At 40.9% G+C, this 24,462-nt stretch overlaps 2 protein-coding genes across 2 annotated transcripts; both read right to left on the bottom strand.

Moving 5' to 3' along the window:
- Positions 1-524: 524 nt before the first annotated feature.
- On the bottom strand, positions 525-3,467 carry C10H15orf40 (chromosome 10 C15orf40 homolog). The gene is made up of 4 exons (XM_085070511.1): positions 3,315-3,467; positions 3,108-3,234; positions 2,199-2,326; positions 525-1,333 (listed from the first exon to the last, which is right to left on the bottom strand). Exons 1-4 carry the CDS (start codon positions 3,390-3,392, stop codon positions 1,241-1,243), a joined length of 426 nt encoding a protein of 141 aa, XP_084926637.1. The 5' UTR covers positions 3,393-3,467; the 3' UTR covers positions 525-1,240.
- Positions 3,468-4,104: 637 nt separating this feature from the next.
- Positions 4,105-17,451, bottom strand: BTBD1 (BTB domain containing 1). Its single transcript, XM_085070508.1, has 8 exons — positions 16,995-17,451; positions 11,854-12,010; positions 11,514-11,619; positions 9,908-10,105; positions 9,455-9,647; positions 8,826-8,913; positions 5,939-6,085; positions 4,105-5,049 (listed from the first exon to the last, which is right to left on the bottom strand). Exons 1-8 carry the CDS (start codon positions 17,390-17,392, stop codon positions 4,891-4,893), a joined length of 1,446 nt encoding a protein of 481 aa, XP_084926634.1. The 5' UTR covers positions 17,393-17,451; the 3' UTR covers positions 4,105-4,890.
- Positions 17,452-24,462: the final 7,011 nt, after the last annotated feature.

Here is a 24,462-nt window from a genome sequence, read left to right as displayed (position 1 = left end):
GCATCTGCATAAATGATTATGCATTCATAACATTGCTTTCCAGGAGAATGTATGACAAACCTTAAGCAAACCTTCAGAATAGTTTATGTTTTTTTCCTTTAGGCATTACTTTCTTTTTAACATGACAAACATAGGACAAATACAGGACAATTTCAGACATCAGCGGTGATGCAGATGCAAAAGCAAACTCCTACCAGAACCATGTGTGATATCACATACATTTTAGGGAAAAGCCAATTAAATCTTACTCTGACCTCTGAAGCATGAAAAGGAGATGAGTTCAGCCTTCTTCTCATCAGTCCTGCAACTGAAGTATAGCTGCCCATTCTGTTTCAGACTTCTGTTCTACAAATGACTCTGCTCAGTTCCTAGGGGTTGGAATACTACTTATTTTTAGACCAAGAAAAGACTGTAAAAAAAGGCTGTATCCTATTGTAAGAAAGAGTACTGTTCTATTAGGAGACTTCTAGGAAACAACTTTTTCCTTTGTTAAAAATATAAACACAAAACAAAGTTTGATAATATTTTTGCCCCTTTTATTAAAAACAGTCATTACAGGTGACATACAATTGGAAAATATATATATGATCATATCTCTACTTTTAAAGAAACTATTTACAAACTATTACAAAGTGACCCCAGGTATGCAATTACCAGATTCTGAACTTGTTTTCCATACTGAAAACTTCTGGTTTTCTTTCAGTTGTTCACGTGATTCTACCTTTAGCTTGTCTGTGTGATCAACAACAGCAAATTGGCTTCAAATACATTTATTTTAGATGTCAGTAAGTGCCCTCAGTGCAAAGCTGCACACAGTACCTGCTGTAAGATATCAGAGAGAACAGTCTCCTTTATGTCTCTGCCATCCAGACTTGTCCTTTTGTGCCACTTTTCACATGGAAGGCTGTCACTCCAAGCCTTTCACTTGGTTACCCAGTGTTTGTTCCACTAAAAGAAGTTTTCTAAACCATTTGTTTAGGGACTAGGAAAGAGGACAAATCTTACTCACAGGAAACTCTCCAGAGCAGAAGAAAGTCTGTAGTGACAGAAGCAGATACAAAGCTTCAATAAAGGCAAATCCCTCCAACCAAACCTACAGAAAAACCTCAAATATACAGCAGCTATATTAACAAGGGGGGAAGAAGTATCTTTCTGTAGTCATTACCCACATTCTCAACAGCACTAGAGTATCAGTCCATATACCAAGATGCATTGTCCCACTTCCTGCTCTTGTTTTAGATCAACTGGAAGCTTCTTTTTTCAGTTTTTCTAAAATCTCATCTGGTGTCGCTGATGCCAAAATCTTCACCACTTTGTCACGTGATTTACCCCCCTGGTTTGGACAAACACAGAAAAACCCCATCTTTCAGAGAATCCTTTAAGGTGAGAAAACAGTGCTATTTATAAAATGTTGATAAACAAATTAAGCAGTTTGCCCAGGATTCAGAAAAAACAAGACTCAAATCTTTTCATCTCTACCTTTTGACAGCACAGTGCTCAATTCCTTGGTCATTTTACCATTTACCACTACTCTTTAAAAGACTTATACAACTACTCCATTAAACCAACATAAAAATAGAAACCACCATGTTTCATTGTGCTCTTATGCTTATAAACTATAAATGGAAATGGCTGAAAAGACTGATTTCAAGTACAATTAATTAATGAAACAAATTATTCAGTGCAATGAATAAAACAGAGTTTCAGCTCACCAAAGTCAAAACATGTAAATTCTAACACAGAGAAATTCTTGAGGCCCACCTATAACCCAAGTGCTTACATATGCTCTCTTTTATTTGTTACAATTAAATGTCATAAACTTTTGACTCAAATACAGAAGTTACTCTTTTAAAAAAGTGAAAAGTTATTAATAAAATGCACATTCTCTCCAAAACACAAATTTTGTGGACTCATTGGACATGAAACAAGAGAATCTTTGAAGAACACAGAAAACATAAACTACAGAGATTTGCAAAATATTATTGTGATAACTCTTCTGATTAAAAGATCTCAAGATCAGCCATAGTTCTTCCTACACTAAGTTTGTTCTCAGCGAATCATTCATTAATTCAATTGAACTTTTTAAAGTGTCTTTTGCACTGAATTTGGAGAATAGCTCTCTGTACTCAATATCTGAGTTTCAAACTCCTGAATTTCGATTGCAGTGGGGCAAAACTAAAAGGAAAAAAAGGAAGTACCTTCTCTAAAACAACGTCACTCTTCTTCACTTCTAGCACCTTAGAGAGGTAGCGACACAGCTCAGCATTTGCCTCCCCTTCCGATGGAGGTGCAGCAATAGCTACACCTACTGCCTCAGCCGTCACATCTATAACAAATAGTGGGAGGATTTTATGCTCAAAATATTTAAAACATCTAGTCATTGTTTCCTAAAAATGAATGTTTATGCTTTCCAAAGTATTTTAAATTAAAACCAAATAAATGTATAGGTTAGCAGGTGATGAAGTTTCACATTTCATAAACTCCCTTGACTGTCGGCCAGCACAATCAAATACAAACTCCTGACACCACAAGCAGTGAAGCCTTCATGCCGTACTGGAGGTCCCATCCTTCTCACAACGGGGGCACCATTCTGAGCTCCTCAACTGCCCACTGTGGTGCGGGTGCTGTCCTGCTTGGCACCACCTAACAGGACACAAATCCGGTTACCCCCTCCCAAAGCCGTTCGTTAAATCAGTCTGCTTAGAGAGTGACACTGTCAGTATTTCCCTGTGCTGCCAGCGGGGCCTGGGCACTGCCACAGCCCCGTGGGTCTCACAGCTCCAAGGTGTGCAGGCCTGAGCCCAGAGCTGCAGAGGGGAAACACGTTTTATTAGACCCAACTTTGATGGTTTTAATAAAACCCTTGAAACAGACCCTTGAAACACAAACAGCGTGCACGAAGCCACAGATGCCACACGGAAGGGTTTAGGATGAGGATTCACCCCGTGCTCACCGCGCCGCCCAGCGCTGCCCACGGGGAACGCGAACGAGCTACCGCCGGAGAGCCGAGCGACTCGCTTTAGCTTCCCGGTGGGATTTTGTGGTTGCCTCCCTGCTCCTCGGGGCGCAGCGCTGCAGGGCCCGCCGCCCCGGCCCCGCACACCCACCTGTGACGGCGCTGCAGCGGGCGCCGGGCTTGGCGCGCACCGCCACCCTCACGGAGCCGCCGCCCGCCGCCACCACCGGGCCCGCGGCGGCAACCGGCGCGGCGGGGCCCTTGGCGGCTGCTTTTCCCTGAAACACAGCAACAGGCGCGGTCAGCGCGGGCGCCACCCGCCCCTGCCCCCCTTGCCCTCTGCTGGCCCTGCCCGCACCTTCCCGGGCATGGCCCCGCCGCTCCGCACCGGTACCGGCACCGCCCGCGCCCGCAGGAACCCGGCCAGGCGCGGCATGGCATAGCGGGGCGGCGCTTCCGGCAGCCGCGCTGGGCCCGCCCCGAGGAGCCTGCGCGCTCGCCTCGGCCGGCCGGGCCTCGTCCTGCATCTGCTGGGGCTGCTCCGGCATAGCCTCGCCCCGTGCCCGCAGCGGCTGCTCCCGCACAGCCGGCCCAGCTCTATACCCGCAGCGGCTACTCCTGCACAGCCGGCCCGGCTCTGTGCCCAGCGGCTGCTCCCGCACAGCCGGCCCAGCTCTATATCCGCAGCGGCTGCTCCCGCACAGCCGGCCCAGCTCTATACCCGCAGCGGCTGCTCCCGCACAGCCGGCCCAGCTCTATATCCGCAGCGGCTGCTCTCGCACAGCACGGCCCGGCTCCCCTATCCGTGCCGCGGAACAGCCCCGCTCCCGGGAACGGGAGAGCGCTGGCGGGGTGTGCACAGAGCTGCGGGTTTGACAGACACTTGTTCTACACGCGGCCTTTGGACACCCCAAACCTGCGTGACCTTCTCCCACTACAGACAGGAAAGGAGGAAATTTTGCTGTTTTTTCTCCTGTGTCTTCAAATTACTACTTTAGTACAACTTGGGGGAGGGTACAGGTCTTTTTACATGAACACATTCTATTACTACATGGTACATACTGCAAGACACCGGATACTATATACATACAGCAATTGCATCAAATTATTGTATGCAATCTGTAAAACTCGTTGCACACAAATAATCCTTAGGTTTATACTAATTTTTTAGTACTAGAATATCCGATGATAAAATAACATCATTACAAGTCTTGTATTCTCATTTTCACATTATACATTTTTTATAGGCACATACGTATATACAGTGGCTATTGGCATAACCAGTTCTATATTCCAAAACAGCCCTTCTGAATTAAGAGAGATTCTGGAAAGATCTGTTGCTGAATTTGACATTGTGTTTCTTCGGTGCAGCTGCAGATGTTCTCTGCAGTGCTAAGTCCATTAATTCTCCATGGCTCTTGGAAAAAGTCAAGATGATGGCAATATGAATCCAGCTTTGCTGATGTACTTAAAAAAATACAGTAGCAATCCATTTCCATAGGGTTAATCCAAGGTCATTTTGGAAAGAAGTGCAAGACGGGACTACAGCAGCAGCATTACTGTCTTTTTAGGACAGAGTGGAAAAAACATACACAAGTTGTTCATAACAAGTAAGGATCTTCCAGTTCAAAAAATGAATTTTACTACATGAGAAACAAAGGGGTGAAAACACAAAGTAATTTATCACAAGGTAGTATTTAAAACAAACTTTTCAATATACAGAGTACTTACTCCACTTGACATTTTGTTTAGAGAAAAAGCTAAATTACAATCTACCAATAACAATGCAGAAAAAAATAGCTTTTCTGGTACCCCTCAAACAAGTTAGTTTTGTTTTTACACATTGATGTAATTTCACAGACTTTTTTTAACTGCTGCCAATTGTGAGCTGAAGTCCACTGAGACACCAACAGATTCCAGATCATCATGTGAAACTAAGTATAAAATATTATTTCTGGTATCTGTCCATCTTCTATTGATGTACCATTGTTGTTACCTGGTGAACTATAAAAGACAAAGCATGTTTTGCTAGCGGTAGGAGATTCGTGGATCACTTTCTTTAAACCTTTTGTTCCATAGTGGGAATCAGGACCCTGAAAAACATCACAAGAGATTAGCAACTGAATGGAAGTGGACAAGACCCAAAACCTGCTGATGTTCAAACACTATTGTCTTGGATTATTTCAGTAGTATAAAATTTCTGTACCCACATAATATAAATCATATACAAAATCACAAACAACAGAAACAAGGGCCCTATGTCTAAATGAAAAATATTCTTTGACAGCAGACTTAAACCAGTTGATTTTATCCAACTAGTAATGAATACTTTCTAGTATTTCTCCTTATCACACAGGTTGTCTATATTCTTACTTAGTTGCCTACTTCAGCTGCTTTTCATGTGCAATATTTTTTTCCAATACACTCAACTCTGATTTCTGTATAGGGAATTATATTTAGAAGAACATTAAAAACTTTCTGAAAAACAAATTTGTCCACAACACTAAGGGAGACTTTCCCATAACAAGTAATTCTTGCCTATTATTTCAGCACTAGTATATAGAAAGTGATTTAAGAAAAAAAAAGCTTTGGCTTTTTTTTCTTGGCTTTAGCTAGTGGTTAGAATATGCTTGATAAAAGAAGTCAAACTTAAATTTTAATAGAGAGCTGTCAGATTACATATTCTAGATAGTGCTTTTTTCCCCACACAGAACCAGTGACTTCCATAAGAATTCATTCTAACTCCTACATCAAGCAGAAAAAGTGGGAAGGCACAAAGGATCCAGTTAGGAATTCCATGCTGTGGCACAGAAGAGATGTAACAGTCTTACAAGTTACAGTGGAGTTTTAACTATATCTTTCTTTAGCCTTAAACTTAAAATAAATTCTAGATCTAGAAGACACTTTCCCATAAGAAGATGGATAAAAGAACAACTCTTGCATCAAAGTAACACTTTCTTCTGTACTGTTAGACATTCTTACTTTCAATGTTGCACAAGCTGTGTAGCAAACCGTGGGCAGAATCTCTATGGGCTCTTTGAACATAACTCTGAAGGTACTGGCTGTTCCATCACAGCTAAATCCAGTGTCGTTCTGTCCTAGCGTCTGATTCTTTTCATAATCAATTATCTGCACAAAAGCATGAAAAACAGCATTTTTATGTTTACAAGCGTGAGAAAGGTTCTGATTGTATACACATGAGAAGATTACATGCAAACACTTGCCTACTCCACCCAGTCTAAATGCAAGGACAGCGCAATTTCAGTTGGAAAAGTGTGATTTCCTGATAGCACTGGAGCTGACACAGCAGCTCGGAATGATGGCTCACCAGTTTTTACACAGGCTGTGGGCACTGCTCCAGCCAGGTTACAGTCTTTCCTTGGGAGATGAAGAATAGCTCTTAGACCTTCAGCTTCTGACCTTCATATACAACATATAATCCTGTGCTTAGATGTGCTGAGCTCTGTACACCTACATAGCCCACATGAGGGAAGCTCATTCACTGGCAGTGACTAGTTTAGAAAACAAGTTTTTACAGATAATGTAAGTAGTCAATGACACCTTCATAAAAGAAAACAAGAACTTGTGCTGGGATGTTTTATACAGTTTATTTCTAATCTTGATTCAGTATAAAAATTACACCTCAGACTACACAATATTTATTTTGCCTTCAATTTCAGTGGCAAATAAGAATCACTAGTTCCAATGTAGTAATAGCAGATACCTCACTTCCCATTTTGGATTTCAATCCTGTTTCATGCTGCCCAACACCCCTTGCAGGAGTAGGATATCAGAGCTTTAGAGTAGAGCACTTCTCATGATTACTGCACTAAGAAGAATCCTATCAGTTTTAATAGGTGTTATTATTTTGCCATATAATTTTTAGTACTACCCAAATGAGATGAAGCTTTATTCTAGGCAAAATGTACTCTAATTTTTCCCCTGCCACAATCAATAGAAATATTAACAATTATGATGCTGAAGTCCTAAGTTCTTTTCACATAAAAGATGTACTTGCAGTATACATTATCACTACTTTACAACAAGTTTTAAATGTTTAACTCTCTGAAGTTCTGCTAACACTTATGCAGAGCCAAGAAAAAAGTGAGAGGCAGAAGATTTAAATAACTGTCTGAAAAGATTGTGACAAGAAAGTTTCAGATTAATCAGTTATTAGGGATACTTCCAAGATAAAGAGAACCTATACAAGAGGGATGGCCTTAATAGGAACCATAAAGGTTTATTTAATCTTTCAGCTTGAATCAGAAGGATCTTTTTCAAGTGAATCTCCTAATCATTCCCACTTAATATGCATTGGTTTGCTTTGAAAACATCTAAATTCTTTTCAGATTAAATAAATCCAGCAAACATCCTGAGGGAACACACCAAATGCTTGCATCTGCTAACAGGAATTCAGCTGAGAGGTTCAAAAAAGAGTTTATGTGAAGTAAAAATCCCCAAGCTGCTAGGTTCCCAAGACCAACTCTTTTGTTCTAAATATCCTGTCTAGTGCACTATGCTACTCATTTACATGGATGGATAGTTTGATAAAACCAAACTGAAGGTACTTCAAATTGAGGAATTTGCACATGAGCTTTTGAACAGAGGAATGTGGAAAAGCCAAATTCCTTCAAAACCTCATTCCAGATACATTCTGTTTGAAACACCATTAAGAGGAAAGGCACAACATTTTTTCCTTAGGAGACAGACACAAAATCCCTTACTCCTACAGAATAGTCAGATAATAATAATCATCCAATAGGAAGCAGAAGACAAATAGTCATTTCAACAGAATGTCCACCAATGAACTGAAACAGCAATTCCAGCACATGCTAGAAGTCTATGAAAGACAGGGGCAATAGAATTTCTCCCCTATTTGAAGTCAAAGATTATTTGTTTCACAAAATTTCCTACGCACCTAATAAATTAATGTGACATGATTGTACCAGCTTGTGAAATACACAGCACAGGGTAAAACTGTGCCAGTCATGGAATACTAATACCTTGTTATAAAGCTTAGAATCAAAAAACCCTCATCTCAGTAAAAAAAAGAATTCAAACTGACTGAAATTCCACACTTAAAAAGGAAAAGAAGTGTAGTGCTCGATCAATACTACTAGAAGACAATCCTGACCACAACATGCTAAGGGATCAAACAGGCTGCAAGAGCAGGAAATACAATTTTAGTGGTGTCTTCAATTACCCACTGGCAGGCAAGGGTCACGTCAGGACACAAAGCAGGGGTGACATTTTTAGATGCTGTCACTGGCCACTTCATGAGCCTGCTAACCAATTGCTCAGTAGGAAGAAATGCGACCCTTGATTTGGTACTGAGGGATGAGCAGGATCAGATTCAAAATTTCATAATGGAAACACTATGTAACAGTGTCCATAATATACTTGGAGTCAACACTCCCACATGAACAACAAAAGAAAATCCCCCACAGCTGTGCTAATTTAAAAAAAAACCAAAAAACTGAGGAAGCTTGTTCAAAATAAATTAAAAGGAACAATTAAGAAAATCAAATCCTTGTAAGAAGCATGCAGACTATGGAAGGATGTCACATACCCAAGTACAGTATCAGCACATATCTCCTATTAGGATAGGCTTGAGGAAAGGGGGCAAAATCTGGATGTTGGGAAACACCTATACTGAAAAGGATTGAAGGACACAAGAATACAGGAGAAAGGGAGAAGAGTTTCATACTGTTCTTACTTTTGCCTAGATACCCACTTATGCCCACTTGTGACAAAACACAGCTTAGACTCCTGGCCTATAAATTGCTCCCTCCCAAATATGGACCAAACCTTTTGCAAGTGCTACAAGTGTAGTTCCTGTACAAGCCTATTTAAACACAATATACTGTACCTGTATATTAACTTGATAGTCTGTGGGTCCATGAATAGATCCATATAATCCAAACCCCACTATGGAAATTCTTCTGTTCACTGTGAACCTGGTAAAACACAAGCCAAGGAAGGAATTCAAACAACTGTGGTGGGTGTGTTGTCTTATTTCAAACAGGAAAAAGACTCCCACTGAAGGGTAGAGAAGTAAACTGAGAACAGCATTGCATTTTTTTTTAAATAGCACTTTTTATTTAGATTTCAATACTAAGAAAAATGCTTTGTCAGCTTTATAGGTTAAAGCTTTGCTAATTCATCAAGATATCCAGTATCACTACACAAAACATAACCAGATTCTTTTCAGTGTATCCAAAATAAAAACAGATCATGACTTGGTATTTCAAAAAGGAATATACAGATAACACCCAATCATTCTAGAATGCACCCAGTCTTCCTGAACCTCATTCTTTGCTAGTTTGTGTTTTATGTGTATAATAGCTTAAGTTATTAAAAAAAGAAAAGATCAAATGTGTGCAACAGAGCCAGCATGTTTGCTACTGTATCTTATGCCAAAAAGTCAAAGTTGAGTGATTTGTTCCCTTTCTTCCCACACTTTTCTGTGTCTCCTTCAGACAATTTCCAAAGTCCTACCTAATCCGGTCGCTTGTTCCACTGTAGCCCCAGCGACTCTCCACCTGCTGGAACCTGTTAATGCTGCATTCTTTCCCTCTAAGGCAACACCTTGGTCGGTCAATATAATCCACCTTAGGTTTGGGATTGACAGTAAAGTGCAGAAAGAGATTTACTACTTCCCGATCCGACAAGATTCCAGATTGAGCAGGGCCTGTGAACACATAAAACTTCTGAGATGATCTGAAGGATTACTCCAGCAGTTGCATTTAGACCACATATTCACAAACTGAAGACAACAATAATATTTTCCAGTGGCCAGAGCATAATCTGCAGAATGTTTTGCTTTCATTAGTGCATCACAACTCTTATTAGTTACAATATTAATAACAGAATTCAGTGTTAAGCATCTAAACACAATTAAACAGCACTGAGAGATGATATAACAGTAAGACAAAAAACTCCAAAACTCACCTGCTGCAAACTCTTCAATAGTCATTAACGGAAAACGGATTAAGGAAAGAGCTCTTCCAAGGACTTTTTGTTTGTTCCCGAACGTCACGGGCAGTTGTTGTCTTTGACATTCTGCTTCTGCCCAGCGAACAACAGCTCCAAAGAGCCTACTTTCTCGAATACTGAGAGTGTCCCTCTCTAGGACTGCACATAATGTGTCTAAAGAAAAAAAAAAGTTAGTGGCTTTAGAGCAGTTTTCATCCAAGACAGTAACAGGGCTACATTATGTAAGCTTAAAACACTAAGTACACACTAAGAACATTCATAGTAAGACTATTAGATTTGTCTTATTATTATATGTTATACGTGTATAAATATATATATGCATTACACAAAATGTAACTTTATCATCAAAAGAAATGTCTCAATGACGTATAGATTTCAAACTAAAAATTAATTTTCCTGCTAAGAAGACAGATATGAACTTTCTTCTTGATTCCTAAGAGTGTAACTAATCTCTGTAGTGATAACCAATATCCTGAAGAATTTCCTTTGCTAGGGCAAGATCAAAACTGGAAGTGCCCAAGCAGTGAATGTACACTACTGAAAAACCAAGTTACTCATGATGACACTGTCATACTCTTATCTGGGCAGCCACCTACCCATCTCAATCAACTACAGCCACAAGCAGCAGTGCTGCACACAAAATAAGTTCAAACATACATTAAAGTGATCTTAAGCATTGACATATTTGCCATCAAAAAAATCTGAAAGTGAAACACAGAATCTGAGGCAAGGTACTCTCAAATGCTTTACAAAAGAAACCTCTCCTGTATTTATTACTCCTTCTGGCTTTCTATGAGTAACAGGTAGGCAAAATTAATATAGAACACAAGTGCAAAAAAAGAAAGTGTTTTATATTCTGAATCTTCTGTCTCCGGGAATTCTTATCTGGCTTGAATTTAAGTGTGGCATATTTGCAGTTACAGACAATATAATACTGGAAAGTCAAAACAGATTGAGGCTTACCAAGACTATAGATCATTCACAGTCTAGGTACAAGTCCCACCGAACATGAGTTAACAATGACTTTACAATTTCTTTATGCAGTGAAATACCTTTCTTCAGTTTAAATTTTTCCCACAATCTAGCTGAATGGGAATAAAACCTTACACACATATAGCAGCAATGAAATTACAACTGCTAGCTTTTCACAGAAGATTAAACAGAGAAACTAGCAGTTTATGTATTTATTTTTTAAAGCAGATTGCATTAATTGTACCTGATCTGTGCAACTTTGAATAGCTAAGTACCATGTGGAAACAGAATAATTCCTGTTGCACATGAAAAGCAGGTATGGATGCCTCAGGGATGAGACACAACCCTCAGTAAGTGAAAGCTTTGACTTCAATCAAGTGTGGTGTCACCACAGTGGGAGCCTTGGGACACCACCATTACTCAATGGGGACACAGTGCAGTGGAACCCAGCTCAGGAGGGAAGCTCAAAGGAAAGCACTGCAGGCAGCCAGGGAGGGAAGAAGTGCTTGGTACTCTCCATACTCAGATGGGGGAAGGAAGTATCCTGGGGTGCTGTAATTTGACACTTAGGACACGCAGAGTGACTTACCTATGTCAATATCTGTAAAGCCTTCTGCACTTATGGCATCCATAGTGCTTTTGTCTATTGTGTCAAGACAAAGACTAGCAAGCTGAGGTTCATCAAACAAACGAGCCTGAAAAGATAAAGAAATACATCTAAAGCATAAAGTTGACAAACTGCAAATCTTAAAAAGCAAGCATTTTCACTCTAGTATTAGGTTGATTTGTCTAAGTACTGTTTGTGCTTATACCTTCAAGAACACTTAAAATCTCAAAGGAGTACATAAATAAGGATAATTAGTCATTTCCTTCCAATTACCAATTTAACTGGTAAATAAAAACTTAAATTTAAGCTTAAATTTACCTACTTGAGTAAGCAGCATAAAGGCATTATCTGCTCGGAGATGCTTTGTTAGGAAATCCACACAATGTGCTTCCAGGGCAGGGACTGCATACTTTTTAGCAGTGTATAAAGTGGTCATGACTGTTTCTGGACCAATCTGAACTTCATCTGAATAGAGAAACCTATAAATCAATACACAAATAGAGATCATAAAAACATATCTTTAGAGGGGCAGTCAAACACAACAGTCTCTATGCATTTAGACAACAGGCCACAGTTGACCTCACAGCATTTTTACAAATACAGAAGGTAAGTTAAAAGGTACAAGGAAGACTATTATGTTAACCTAATGGCATACATTTGTTTTAAATATGTATTACTCCCTAGGACTGATCTGGCTGTACTAGTTATACATAGCTCCCCAACTGTAAACAACAGCTGAGCTGCAGAATTACTTAACATCCAAGTGCATGCTCTCAGTTCATCAGGAAAATATCAATGCTCAACCCTCTATGGCTGTATTCCTGAAACTCAATTTACTGACAGTGCACACTGGCTTTCCCCCTGTGAGGGAATAGTGTCAAGAACTTTGATTGTGAGACATGTCAAAGTTATCCCTCTGTATATTCAGAGAGGAAATGGAGTATATTCTAGCAGATGACCTTGACTCTTCTATTCCTGCCACAGCAAAACACTCTGGCTTGAATCCACTGCTTGAGGCAAGAGGATTGGTTGAGATTTTAGCATAGGCTGTGAACCAGAAAATAGAAGCCTCCACCAATACCAGGAAAAAAACCCCTGTTTCCTGAGCAGCAGTTATTTGAGACTGGACAAGATAAGATTTATTTTAAGGTTCTGTATGGAAAATATGACTTTTTAAAAATAACTTTTCTTACAGGTGACATTTAAGATAATTTTAGCAATATTTCATCAGCCTTTCAGATAACAATCAAGAATAGTCTGTGATTTACAAAAATACATTTTTCCCAACACATAGTTGATTAAACATAATAAATCAGGGCACAGTAGCAAATGCAAGAATTCCACAATGAAAACCAAGCCTTTCCTTTATATTTCTTAATATTTGTTGTTCAAAACATCCCAGAAATGTTCTGAACAGCAGGTGTGTTTAGAAGGGTTTTTAAATGTAGCAATAAGCAGTTTGTATCCAACAAAAGAAATTTGTGAAAGTAACTGTCTTGTTAAACTTCCTTGCAACATGAAGAAATTGAAGTAATACAAACCTAGAATTAAAGTTTCAACTGAAGTTCTTCCCTGTTTGTATTTCTTATATTCCAAGAAAATTCTAATTTTCAGTAGTTGCTAACACACAACTAAATATGGTGTTCCACATTAAATCTGCTGCCACAATACAGGTACGTATTTACCCTTACAAGACACCAACCTATTCAAACAGCCAGCTTGCACATCACTTTGGAGATGTGAATGATGCTCTAGATTAATTTTTTTTAAGCTGGATTTAAATTGAACAGCATTTAGGAAGAATGAATTTGATTAAATGCTAACTTTTTTACTTAAAAGTTTCATATGGTTGAATTAGAACTGATTTATGAAGGCTATGAACTATTATGTGTTGACAAAAATGATGGGCTAGTTTGCTAGTCACAACTGCTGGCAAATTTACTTTTAGGAAACTAATGTTTCATAGGTGCACGTTTGCATACTAAATTGACAAGCTCTTTGTTAAAGCACTAGAACAGTGCATTTACATTTTGGTTCTAAGATTTAAAATAATCAGTTTAAAATGCCATAACTTTCATTGTATGACTTTATAGGAGCTTGGAGGCCAAATCACGTAAGAGTTGGATATTAACAGGCTGTAAAAAAAAGCAATACTGGCATGCAAACTACAGTATAAATTTTACTTAATTAAAAAAAAATCCCTAGTTGGTTTTGGAACATGATTTTGATTTTATTCCTTAAGTGAATCCAATCTGAAGCCAATGAAGTGACACACCAGAGGAACTCATCTGGCTTGTGTTTCACTTTCTGCTACACCTTCTAAAGAGACAGGGTGCAGTTCTAGGTGTGTCTTCCCTCTAAAAACCCCTTGCTCATATGTGCCAAGAGCTGTGTCTCTGGGTTAACTCTCCCCTCTGTGGCACGCCTGAACTAGCACAGCTTTGTGTCTACACCACTGCTCCTCCTCCACTTAACTCAGTGGGACTGAACATCACTTATCCTTCCCCCTTGCCTTCTTCCCTCCTCTCGTTCCCTTCCAGAGACAGAAACAACTTAATTTTACTTAAATTTAATTTCCCAGGATGAGGGAACAGGAAGGTGGGAGATATATGTGCATAGTGGATGAACATTTTGTGACCAGAACAAACAACTTTTCCAAGTGACCATTTAATTATTCACTCTACATAAACCTCTCATATATTTTACACTGCTTTTCTTTACTCTCAGGTTAGCACTTCCTTCTCCCCTTGTTTGAGCATCCTCCCAGTAGCTGAAATGTTGTCACCATTATAAAAGCACACAGCAATCTTTTTTCCCAGTTAGTAATGATTACCCTTTATTTACTGCTTGCCAAAACTCTCTGCAAAAAATTCTGGAAGACAGACTGCTAATTTGTGCCATGTCATCACTTTCCTTACATTATGATCAAAGCACAAGTTAGCTTATTGTAAAATATGAATGAAAATTAAAAAAAAACTTACTAAAAGCAACAAAAAGAAACCCTAAAGCACAACCCTACTGAGACAACTTGAATTTTCTTGATCATTGCTATTCAATTTGTAGTTAGAAACACACACAAAAAAAAGTTGTTTCATTGAGAAATAGATTCAAAGTTTGTGACTTGGATATTATTTCAGCTCTTAAGGATTTATCTGTCAAACTGTTTCATTTTGTTTTCATCAAAAAATCTTTTCCTTTGACTTTAATTTACAAGCAGCATTTGTCAGTAGACCTTTATGAAATACATAAACTACAGACATGACTTAACAAACCTTTACATGAGTAAATAAAATGGAAATGAGCTGAGGAACATTAAATAATTAGTAAATTATCCTTTACACGTTTTGCATTACTTAAGCATTTCCCTTTCCTGATGTTCATTTGCTATGTGTATTCAAAGATCCTGACTTAATTTCTAGCCAGTATACCTCAAACTGGTATTTGCAAACATTACAGAAATGCCCTCTGAAGGGTAATTATCATTATCTGACAATTTACTAATGATAGATAAAAGAGGCCAGCAGTACAATGTCTCATTCCTGCCTCTTTCAGTCAATACCAGGAAAAAAACCCAGACTGTCTTATAGTTGGTACACTTTAGAAATAGGGTATATGAGCATGGGGAAAATCCTGGCATGTATTAAAGAAGTTCTCCTTAGGTATGTTTTTAACAAGGTATTGCAATGTATACTTATTTCAATATAAGCTCAAAGAAATATATGTAACATGGAAGAATGTCCTGAAGAGCTGCAATAGACAGTAAATTGAGGTGTTTCAGCAGAGTGGTGATATTCAGACAAGATACAAGCATAATCAGTTTACTGACGCAAGTCCCCTGGCCATTACGTCCTGGCAGCTCTACCAACACAAGATGGCTTTTGTTTGCTTCTAACAGCATCTCTTCATTCACTTCTACAGTTTTCAAATACCATCCTTCTTATCTTTACTTAGAAATCTGTTTCTGTGTTTCCATTTTTATCCAAACTTCTCTCACTATATCAAATCTTTTTACTGTCCAGCATTTCTTCCACGTATATACAGACCAACACATACATGTACACTGTCATTTACTTTTAACCTTTGAAAGCAATTTGCTTGAAAGACACATCCCACTACCTCTCACTCCTCTGCACACTTCTCCACCTTGCCACTCATTCTTTGCCGAAAATCCACAGAGTACAGTTCATTTGCTAATGACAACAGAGACATTCCTGCTGCATGGGGGTTTGTTCCCATAATGTGCTTCAACTCCTGTGTCCATGATTACCAGAACACCAGCTGACTCTTCACACTGTTCCTATCTGTTAGGCCTCAGAAAAAAAAAGAAGTTGCCAAGACTTTGGAGTTTTTCCCATTACAAAAAACTTTGAGACACTACCTATTTATTTCCAGGCAATAATATTACTTGTTTCCCAAAAGTTCATAACAGAGAACTGTTTTATATATTTTGTAGTTTTGCCTAGCAGAGTGGTTTCGTTGATAAAAACCTTACAGTTATGCAGTTTAGTGGTATTACCACACCACAGCCCTAGGCACAAAGAAACTATTAGTAATTGTTTCTATGAACATCATAAACTTTATTTGCCACTACACTGAGTAAACAGAAATGGTAGGTAGACTTATCAGTTCCGCGAGCATGCGAAGCAGCAAATCCTATTCTGCCCAAATTAGAAACCACTAACACATTTCACATCCTTTTTGCCACCACTGCACTCCCAGTCTCACACTTGGATGGTCTGAGGGTAAAAATCAGCTGGGTACTGCCTTCTGCTAAATATTCTCTCTCCACCCAAGTATGATTACAATGGATATTACCAGGGCAAAAGGATACAACAATAATTACCATCGCTGACAAAGAAAAGTGAACAGGAAGATGACTAAGGCTGCAAAGAAAGTGTCAAATTTCAAGGTAAGGATGAAATGAAACTAAAAGCTTGGTACAACAACCTGTGCCCCTCCTTGGTTACTATTAGAAGACGGCTGGATAGTTGCAACACCAAGGGGACCCACTAATTCCCATCATTGTACTTTAAGGAACCAAAACACTGAATCCAAGAGCCCAACCAGACACCCACCAAGTGTTTCCCTGAACGGACAGTCAGCTGCCACGGAATCAGGGCACTTCTGTTGGGAAAACAGTGCAGGATAAAGAGCAAGAAGGAAGCAAAACATGTTGGCGGGGTGATGTGACCTTGCGTGGAGCCCACAAGGTGTTTCCGCGCCTTCCCTGCACCTCCCTCCAGAGACGGGCACCAGGGAAAGGCCGGGCTGATGGGGACGGCAGCCGGGACGGACCGCGGAGCGAGGAACAGGCACCGGCGGCCAAGCGGCGTCCCGGCGCGGAGCCCCTCGGTGCAGCTCCTCCGTGCAGCCGCTCCGTGCAGCCGCTCCGTGCAGCCGCTCCGCGCGCGGAGCCCCTCCGTGCAGCCCTCCCGCGTGCGGCCGCCCCCGCCCCGCGCTGACCTGAGGAGCGCCAGGAAGGCGGCGGGCTCCACGTCGGGCAGCTCGATCTCGGCCGAGGTGGTAGCCATGCCGCCGTTGAACATCGCGTCGAACACGGCGCTGCCGGCCGCCAGCACGAACCGGTGGGCGGGGATGCGCTGCTGGCCGGGCCCGGGGGGCGCCGCCCCGCCGCCACCGCCGCCGCGGGCGCTGCCCTTGCCCACCACGAAGTGCACGTCGCTGAGGAGCTCGTTGGAGAAGAGGAAGGCGAAGCGCTCCCTCAGCGAGCCCTTGGTGGCCTGCCAGTTGTACAGCGGCTCCCGCTGCAGCACCGCGCCGGCCTCGGCGGCGGCGACAGCAGCGGCGGTGGCGGGCGGCGACTCCGCGGGCGCCCCCGGGCCGCCCCCCGCGGCAGCCATCGCCTCGGGGCCGCGCCGGGCCGGGCCGCGCCGGCCGCTCCGTCCAGAACCGCCGACGTCACCGCGCGGCCGCGCACGCGCCGCCGCCCGCGCAGGCCCGGCCGGGAGCGCCGCCCGCCCTCAGCGGGGATGTGCGCCGGGATGTGCCCGGGATGTGCCCCAGGGTGTGCCTCGGGACTGTGTCACTCGCCAGGGTCACTAGCCACGGCCGGCAGGGCGTCTGGGACCGCCCGTGCAGGGCGAATGCACTTGCCGAGCCGCGGGGAGGGAGCGAGCGGACGGGCAGGGCGCAGAGCGCCGCGGCAGGCTCGGAACTGGTAGCGCTACCTGTGGGATCGAATAAACAGCAGCGATGGTGATCAGGCACGCGAAGTGCCAATTCATTTTCTTAACGCCCGTTTCGCTGCGGCGGCAGGGAGAGCGAGGGCTGGTGACCTCTATTAACTCTTTCTGAAGTAACACTGAAACATCGGCGGCTTTTGGCACATACGCCTTACAGTGCTCGTACAGCGTGTCTGACATTTTAACCTCTGAGGAGAGCAGTCCCAGCAGACGAGCCGCAGTGGCAGAGCGGCAGTGCTGTCTGTGCCCCAGCAGCCTCAGACACCTCACCGGCAGGTGAATTACGTTCTGCGCACTGTCCTGCTGCCTTTTAGGAGCAAGGGGAAAGGAATAAGGTGTTTGCCTTCTCCCGGAGCTGTCAAGCCGCTGCCGGTGCCCAGCTGAGACGGCTCCTTTTGCCATCTGCTGGGGCTGTGCTGTAAGCACAGCGGCGATGGCCTGCGAGCTGTTTGTCATCGCTCCCGGCTCGTCAGCATTTATGGAAGCGTGTGGCTAAAAGAGGAATAGAACATGTCACCGCTCTGCATTCAGGTTTATAATTAGGACAAAACTGAGACCAAGAAAATGTGGTCCATTTCGCAGAACAAGTTTTTGAGAACCTTGAGCAAGATGGAAGCAATTTCAGCAGGGTAAACTATAGTGGGAAAGGGCAGCAGAAGATATAGTGTGCCAACGAGAAAGCAGCAGCTAGCTTTGCACAGAGGCTATATTTAAAAATAAAATCATACTGCTGACTTAGAAGAATGAAGATATCATCTCTGCACTTTTCTTGTCCCAAGGTAGGGAAGGAAGGAGAGCCCCACATTCCCTCGATAGCTTAGGGACAGTGATGTGGAACACTGACACCTTGGGCACAGATAGATAATTTTCATTTAAATCGGGTATTTTTTTTCGGTGATGGGATGACCTGGGTATTAATAAGTATTTCTGTCATTGCTGTCTTTCTGCTTTTACCATTCTGTGCTAACTCAAAGGTTAATCTGTCAGCTGAGAGCCAACAGCCATGACTGCTCTGCTTAGAGAGAGCCTTGTTTGTAGAAAGTGTCAGAAATACACTAGAGGAAGTTAACAAGGATGGAAGAGGGCTAAGGAAAAGGGGAAAGGTACAGCAGAGAACTAAAAGGAGGTCAGCTGGGGCAGACAAAGTGTGTAAGATAGCTTCAGGGATGAGCAATCAGCCATGAGAAGGCAAAGCTATACAACATAGAAAAAAATGGAAAGACATGTGAGATGGTCTGAGAAAGAAAACAGAGAGAGAAAATGAGGGGAAAGAAACAGAAATAAAAATAACATGAAAGGAAACAAAAGTCTACAACAACAACAGCAAAAAGAAAACAGGAAAGGAGACAAATGTAAGGAGACAAAGTAAAGGAGAAATGTGACCTGGATGTCCATCTGATCTGTTCGGCTAAACGCCAAGTGCACTGATTTAAACAGTTCTAAAAGTGACAATTAAGAAAATATTAGGTAACATATTTCCTTTTGAAACTGGGCTTTGCTTCATGTAGACAATGAGTCTCAGACATTTGTTTCACCTTGTAATCTTTGTGCTAGCTTCCTTTAAAAAAAAAAAAAAAAAAACAGCCAGCTTTTCTTTGGCATTCTCAGTGGGTGGATCACAGCCATTTTTAAATGTGATGTCAAGGGATTGTATTTGCCAGTCCAGATCAGAAATAATACACAATGCTTTTCCCAAAAGGGCTACACATGAATGTCACCAAAATGCCGACCCATTATTTTCTTTCTTAGTGTGTTCAGGTTTTTCCTAGGAAATATAGCAGAAATTAGGAAAAAAAATATTTATATAACATAAAGGGTTCAAGAAGAAATTTTCTTGTTTGCTGTCATGTATCATAATAGTTACAAATCAAAGGCCGCGAACAAAAGATCAACAGTATTATATTATATGGCTGTGAAGGTTGTCCTGATCTCTAGCCAGCAAAACAGAAGGTCAGGGAATGTCTACACTTTTGAGCAGCTAATTTTCAAGGTCTACATAATAGCCTGAGCAAGCCCATGCTGACCTGGTGCCTTTCTTCTGTGGAAATTCATGAAGGAAGTACTCTCCAAGTTTTGAGGTTTCCTTACCTATCAGCAGGGAAAGAGAGGACAAAGTGTGTTTACATGTACTGAGGAAGAACCAGAGAATGCTGTGATCAAACTGCAGGGATTTCTGAGATACTTGTGATGCCAGGGATGTCCCAGAGACAGAGGAATGCCTGCCCAGCGGCCCTGGCCTTCCCTGCCCCTGAAACGGGGCCAGTGCTCAGAGAGCCATCAAAAAGGTTTAGGTTACTAAGAGTATTGTTTTCAATCATTTGTTCCTGAAATAATTTAAATTCTCCTCCCTTTCCTTCTTTTCCCCACATGAACTCAGCTTTGTGTATGCTCCAAGGAGCTGTTTGTTGTTATGATCAGAGTTTTTGAACTGGCACATATTTTCACAGTGATTAGCAATTGTTCTCATAAGCAGTTAGCATCCTCTCTCTGCTTCAGGAGGGAAGAGAATAATTCAGAGTAAATCACAGATTTGTTTCTGATTAAGCTTCCTGGCTGGAGCCATTTGATGACATATTTTCCTTTCCATGCTCAATTAGATTCTCAAAATCCCCTACATCTGATCCCTGCCATTGCTGTGAATGACAGACATGCATATTACTGTTTCCATCACTGAATTACCAGTAGCATTACAGTTGTTCAAATGTGTAATTTTTAATAACTACAGTTAATAACAACGACAAAAACAATGTTATCTCCTTGGGCCTTTTTCTTGTGGTTATTGTTATCTTTTCTTTGGTTTGCATTAGCCTGTACTGTTGGGATGTGGGGTCTGCAGATAACAGATCCAGTTTTTGGAGCACGGCATCCACTCAGGCACAGAAAACAGTCTTAGATCTGAGGAATGCTAAGGGTAGGGATTAAGTTTTATTCTCATGGCTTGTAAAGTGCCTATATAATGTTGATTTAAAAAAAACATAATCAGAGAAACTTTTTTTTTCCTGGTATATTTCACCTGTATTCTAAACCAGACCATAATAAGTACACAACATTCTCAGAATTCTTTTAATTCATAATTCTTTGCCATATCATTTCTACAAGTAATTCTTGCATCTGAGCATTTAATTGCACATTTTCAGCTGTGCTGGCTAGCTGTCCTGGAGTGTTAAGGTAACTATGTATCTTGTGCCTTCTATTACATGGATATACTTTTCTCATTTTTAGTGAAAACATACAGCAAGGGGCAACAGCAACATTCATCATATCTTTTCTCTGAAAGTAATTACAAAACAAAACCAATTATTTAAGCCTTAGAAGATTCTACTCACCACATATGTGTTTTATATATAATTTCAAATACTGACACGGCTGGTTCTGTGAAAAATCCTCTACTTTGACATGTATTTTAAAGAATTAAAAATATTCTGCTACTGCATAGCTAGAGAAGCAAAGGAGAGGAAGTTATTTTATTAGTTATTACTGTCATGTCTTTATAACTGATCAGCAACTATATTCTGAAGCTATTTACCTTTCAATTCCTGCTAAATGTGTTGAGGAACAGCAGTGCTCTGGACAGAATCCTTATTTCCTTTATTTCTACCTGTATATTTAGCCAGCAGTTTAATTTCCACGTAATTGACAAGATTTTTACTGAGAAATTACACTTGCCATTTACTGTTTAACATGAATGCTAGAATTGACATGCTTCCTTTTAATATAATGCCTATTAATTTTACCCTGGCATGTCTTTTTTCCTCTCAAGATCATTGTTTGGTGAATGGAGAGGCTGTAACACAAAAATCAGCTCTGTTTCTAAGGTACTGATATTAAATTTTGTAAGTGGAATGGTCACGAATCACTAATTCCTCTTTGTATTCCTCGATGCTGTGATTGCTGCTGGTGAATCCCCCCAGATGCTCAGCAGATCCTTAGCACGTGGCTAAGGCTGACCTTAGTGCCTCCTGACCCCCAGTGCATACCATGTGAGCTACATTGTGCTGCCTCTGAGGCACCAGGCAGTCTGAGATTTACCACACAGCATCACTTACTACCTGTTATACCCTCAGCTAATAAGAAATTGAGAAAGAGATTGGCTTTAAAGCTGTTAAAAGACTGCAGTTATGTGTGGTCTAAGCTGCTCTCAGCAAATTAACACATTAACAGAAGACCCAAACATGAAGCTTTTAATTAATTTCTTAATTCACCTTTTAATCTACCATCTTTATCTGGACTATTAGTTACTGACTCCTCTTGCCTTAAAAATTCACTTGCAAATACAGGAAAGTAAACCCTCCAAAATGTATCAGTTTAGTTCCATAAAAATGGAATGACACAAGTTGTTTTGTACCAGAATGGCATTTTGTAACTGGCATCATAATGCTATGAAAGCTTGCTGCTTGGCAGAGCCCTGTGTGAACACATGAGCAGTGCTTCCAAGAGATATAAATAGTGTCTCTTAATCCTTCCATTGATCTTCATGAGCATGCTTAAGGTTCAGCTACCTATGTTTGTTTAGATAGCTGTAATTTTGATTTAAAATGAAGACAATTATGTCTCAATATAATGTTAAAGCCTACAAGTAGTCATGATTTGATAGGCAGTTATTAAAGATAAGAGCTGTTTCTCAGGCTAAATGTAGACACAAAGATCTAATGGCCAGTTAGCCTCCTACTTTGTAGCTGACCATTAATAAATAAATATTTTTATATTCTCCATAGTATTCTTTTGCTGGCACACTTAAAAATGTCAGTCCTGACATCAGAACTGATCTGCCACCATTTAGTACAGACACTGGAGAGAAACAACTTCCATATTATAAATACTGATTAAAGTTCTAATCGAGAAGCCAACAAACATCAACCCAAGCATATTGCTTTGTGAGTTGAGCACTGCCAGCTGAGGGGCCACACAAATGGAAGTGGCTTCTTGCTGTGGTCAGGATTCCCAGTGAAGAATCTCACCTGTGGCATGAGGCTAATTCTTGTGATTTGACAGAGAGTTGCATTGCCTATTTTAAAATGACCATTTAGACAGAACTTATTTAGCTTCTGACACGAGAATGTTACGGTGTGGTCAAGGATCACCAGTTTTGGCACTGTGCTGCTGAAGGGACTATCAGATGAAACATAAGACCAGAACTCTAGGAACATCTTGATGTCAATAAATATGATCCTCTGAAAATTTCTGCATGGGAAGGAGTCTCAATTTTCATGTTTTCATTACTCCATTTTGCTTTCCTAAGCTTCACGGCAGTTTGTTTTGGATATATGTATTTTTCAATCTTATTCTGACATGTAATATTGCTGAATAGTTTAATAGTTGTTTGATTTTCTACAAGTTATGGCATCCACATGTCTCATGATGGTGTTACCATTTATAAAATTCAGGGGGAATAAAAGGAAGGAAAAGATTTTGCAACATCAAGAAATGAGTATAATTGAGTATGTGACAGGGAGCGGGGAGGTTACACTTATTTTGGTGACAGCAGCTTATCAACACTGCTTTCATATAACACTTTGATTAGTAATTATGTTGTTAAAGACACCCTATTCCTACCTTCATTTTTATATCACTGTTCTGGTACATGTGAATAGAGGGTGGTGTTACAAACAGTTGAAGTCGAAGTTCTTCTTTCCCCTTCCTCCCCCACAAGAACACTTAGAGTTGTCAAAAAATGCATGTGTTAGTTTTTGAGGACTCCTGGTTTTCAAGTGAGGGGTGTTGTTTGATCAGTAAGATTGTTTGCTTTTTGATTTAATTTCTGACTTAAGCCAAATTAGGAACTATTTGCCTTTGGGGAAGTTGGTCAGTGGTTTTGGACTGTGCTAACCTAACAAGTTTTCATTTTTCTCTAGAATTGGTTTCAACTGTAAAAATAAAGTCAACAAGAATGCTCGTGGTTTTATTTTCTTCTGAAAGCCTGAAATAGAAGCCAGGATATTTTGGCACAGAGAAGGAAGGCCAGAGTTAGAAGGAACTGCAGCTAGAAGAAAAAAAGATTTCTGATATGGAAAGTGTGGCATACCAGAATCCACATGTTCAGCACTATAATGAGTGGACTTGGGAGCCTCCTCTGTCAGGACATGGAAAGGAATGATGGAGCTGGAAAGCTCACTAATGTTTCATTCATATGGTGACAGATGAAAATGGAAGGGAAAAACATGCCCTTTTGAACAAACACTTCAAATATCCCATTTCAGGGGTCTTTTCTGCTACCAGATGCTCATAATTATTTTTCTAATCAAAAGTGGATAGATCTCAACACAATAGACTCAAACAATGCACCTGCACAGTTGAGTTGCTATGTGATTATCACAGGATGTGCCTTGACATTTTCTACTCAGAAGCTGAAATAGGACTTGAGGAGCAAGCTGGATGCAAATCAGAGCTGGAATATGCTGGCAGAGTAGTAAGGAAGAAGTTTCCCATACAGTGTTTGACTTTGGAGACACAGGAACTGAGAAGCGAAGCTTGAGACGTGAATCTTGAGCTGCACTGTGGCAGCTGCATACAAATAAGCAGCCTATACATTTGAAAGCTTGAGAAGTAAACCGGCTGTGCATTGAAAGGTAGGCATTTGGAGGTGGTAAATTTAGCCCTGACTCATCCAATGGCAATTTTGACACTTGGGTGGACTAAATTACTTTTAGGAGTTGCATCATGTTTTTACTAGATAGTTTGATTGAGCATGGTTTAACCCATTTGTATACCTTGGCCAGATTCTAGATCTT

The sequence above is a fragment of the Lichenostomus cassidix genome, chromosome 10 (genome assembly GCF_008360975.1).
Source record: "Lichenostomus cassidix isolate B80296 chromosome 10, HeHo_3.0, whole genome shotgun sequence".
In the NCBI taxonomy this organism is placed as follows: Eukaryota; Metazoa; Chordata; class Aves; order Passeriformes; family Meliphagidae; genus Lichenostomus; species Lichenostomus cassidix.
Note: the sequence above shows the minus strand (reverse complement) of the source record. Positions and strands in the feature narration are given on the sequence as shown.

Coding starts and splice junctions, on each gene's coding strand:
- C10H15orf40 (XM_085070511.1), bottom strand. CDS start 3,392: ATGCCGCGCCTGGCCGGGTTCCTGCGGGCGCGGGCGGTGCCGGTACCG. Junction 3,235..3,314: donor GCGGGGCCATGCCCGGGAAG/GTGCGGGCAGGG, acceptor GCTGTGTTTCAG/GGAAAAGCAGCCGCCAAGGG. Junction 1,334..2,198: donor GTGACGTTGTTTTAGAGAAG/GTACTTCCTTTT, acceptor TGTCCAAACCAG/GGGGGTAAATCACGTGACAA.
- BTBD1 (XM_085070508.1), bottom strand. CDS start 17,392: ATGGCTGCCGCGGGGGGCGGCCCGGGGGCGCCCGCGGAGTCGCCGCCC. Junction 8,914..9,454: donor GGAACAAGCGACCGGATTAG/GTAGGACTTTGG, acceptor GTGTTTTACCAG/GTTCACAGTGAACAGAAGAA. Junction 6,086..8,825: donor ACTATCAAGTTAATATACAG/GTACAGTATATT, acceptor GCTTTTGTGCAG/ATAATTGATTATGAAAAGAA.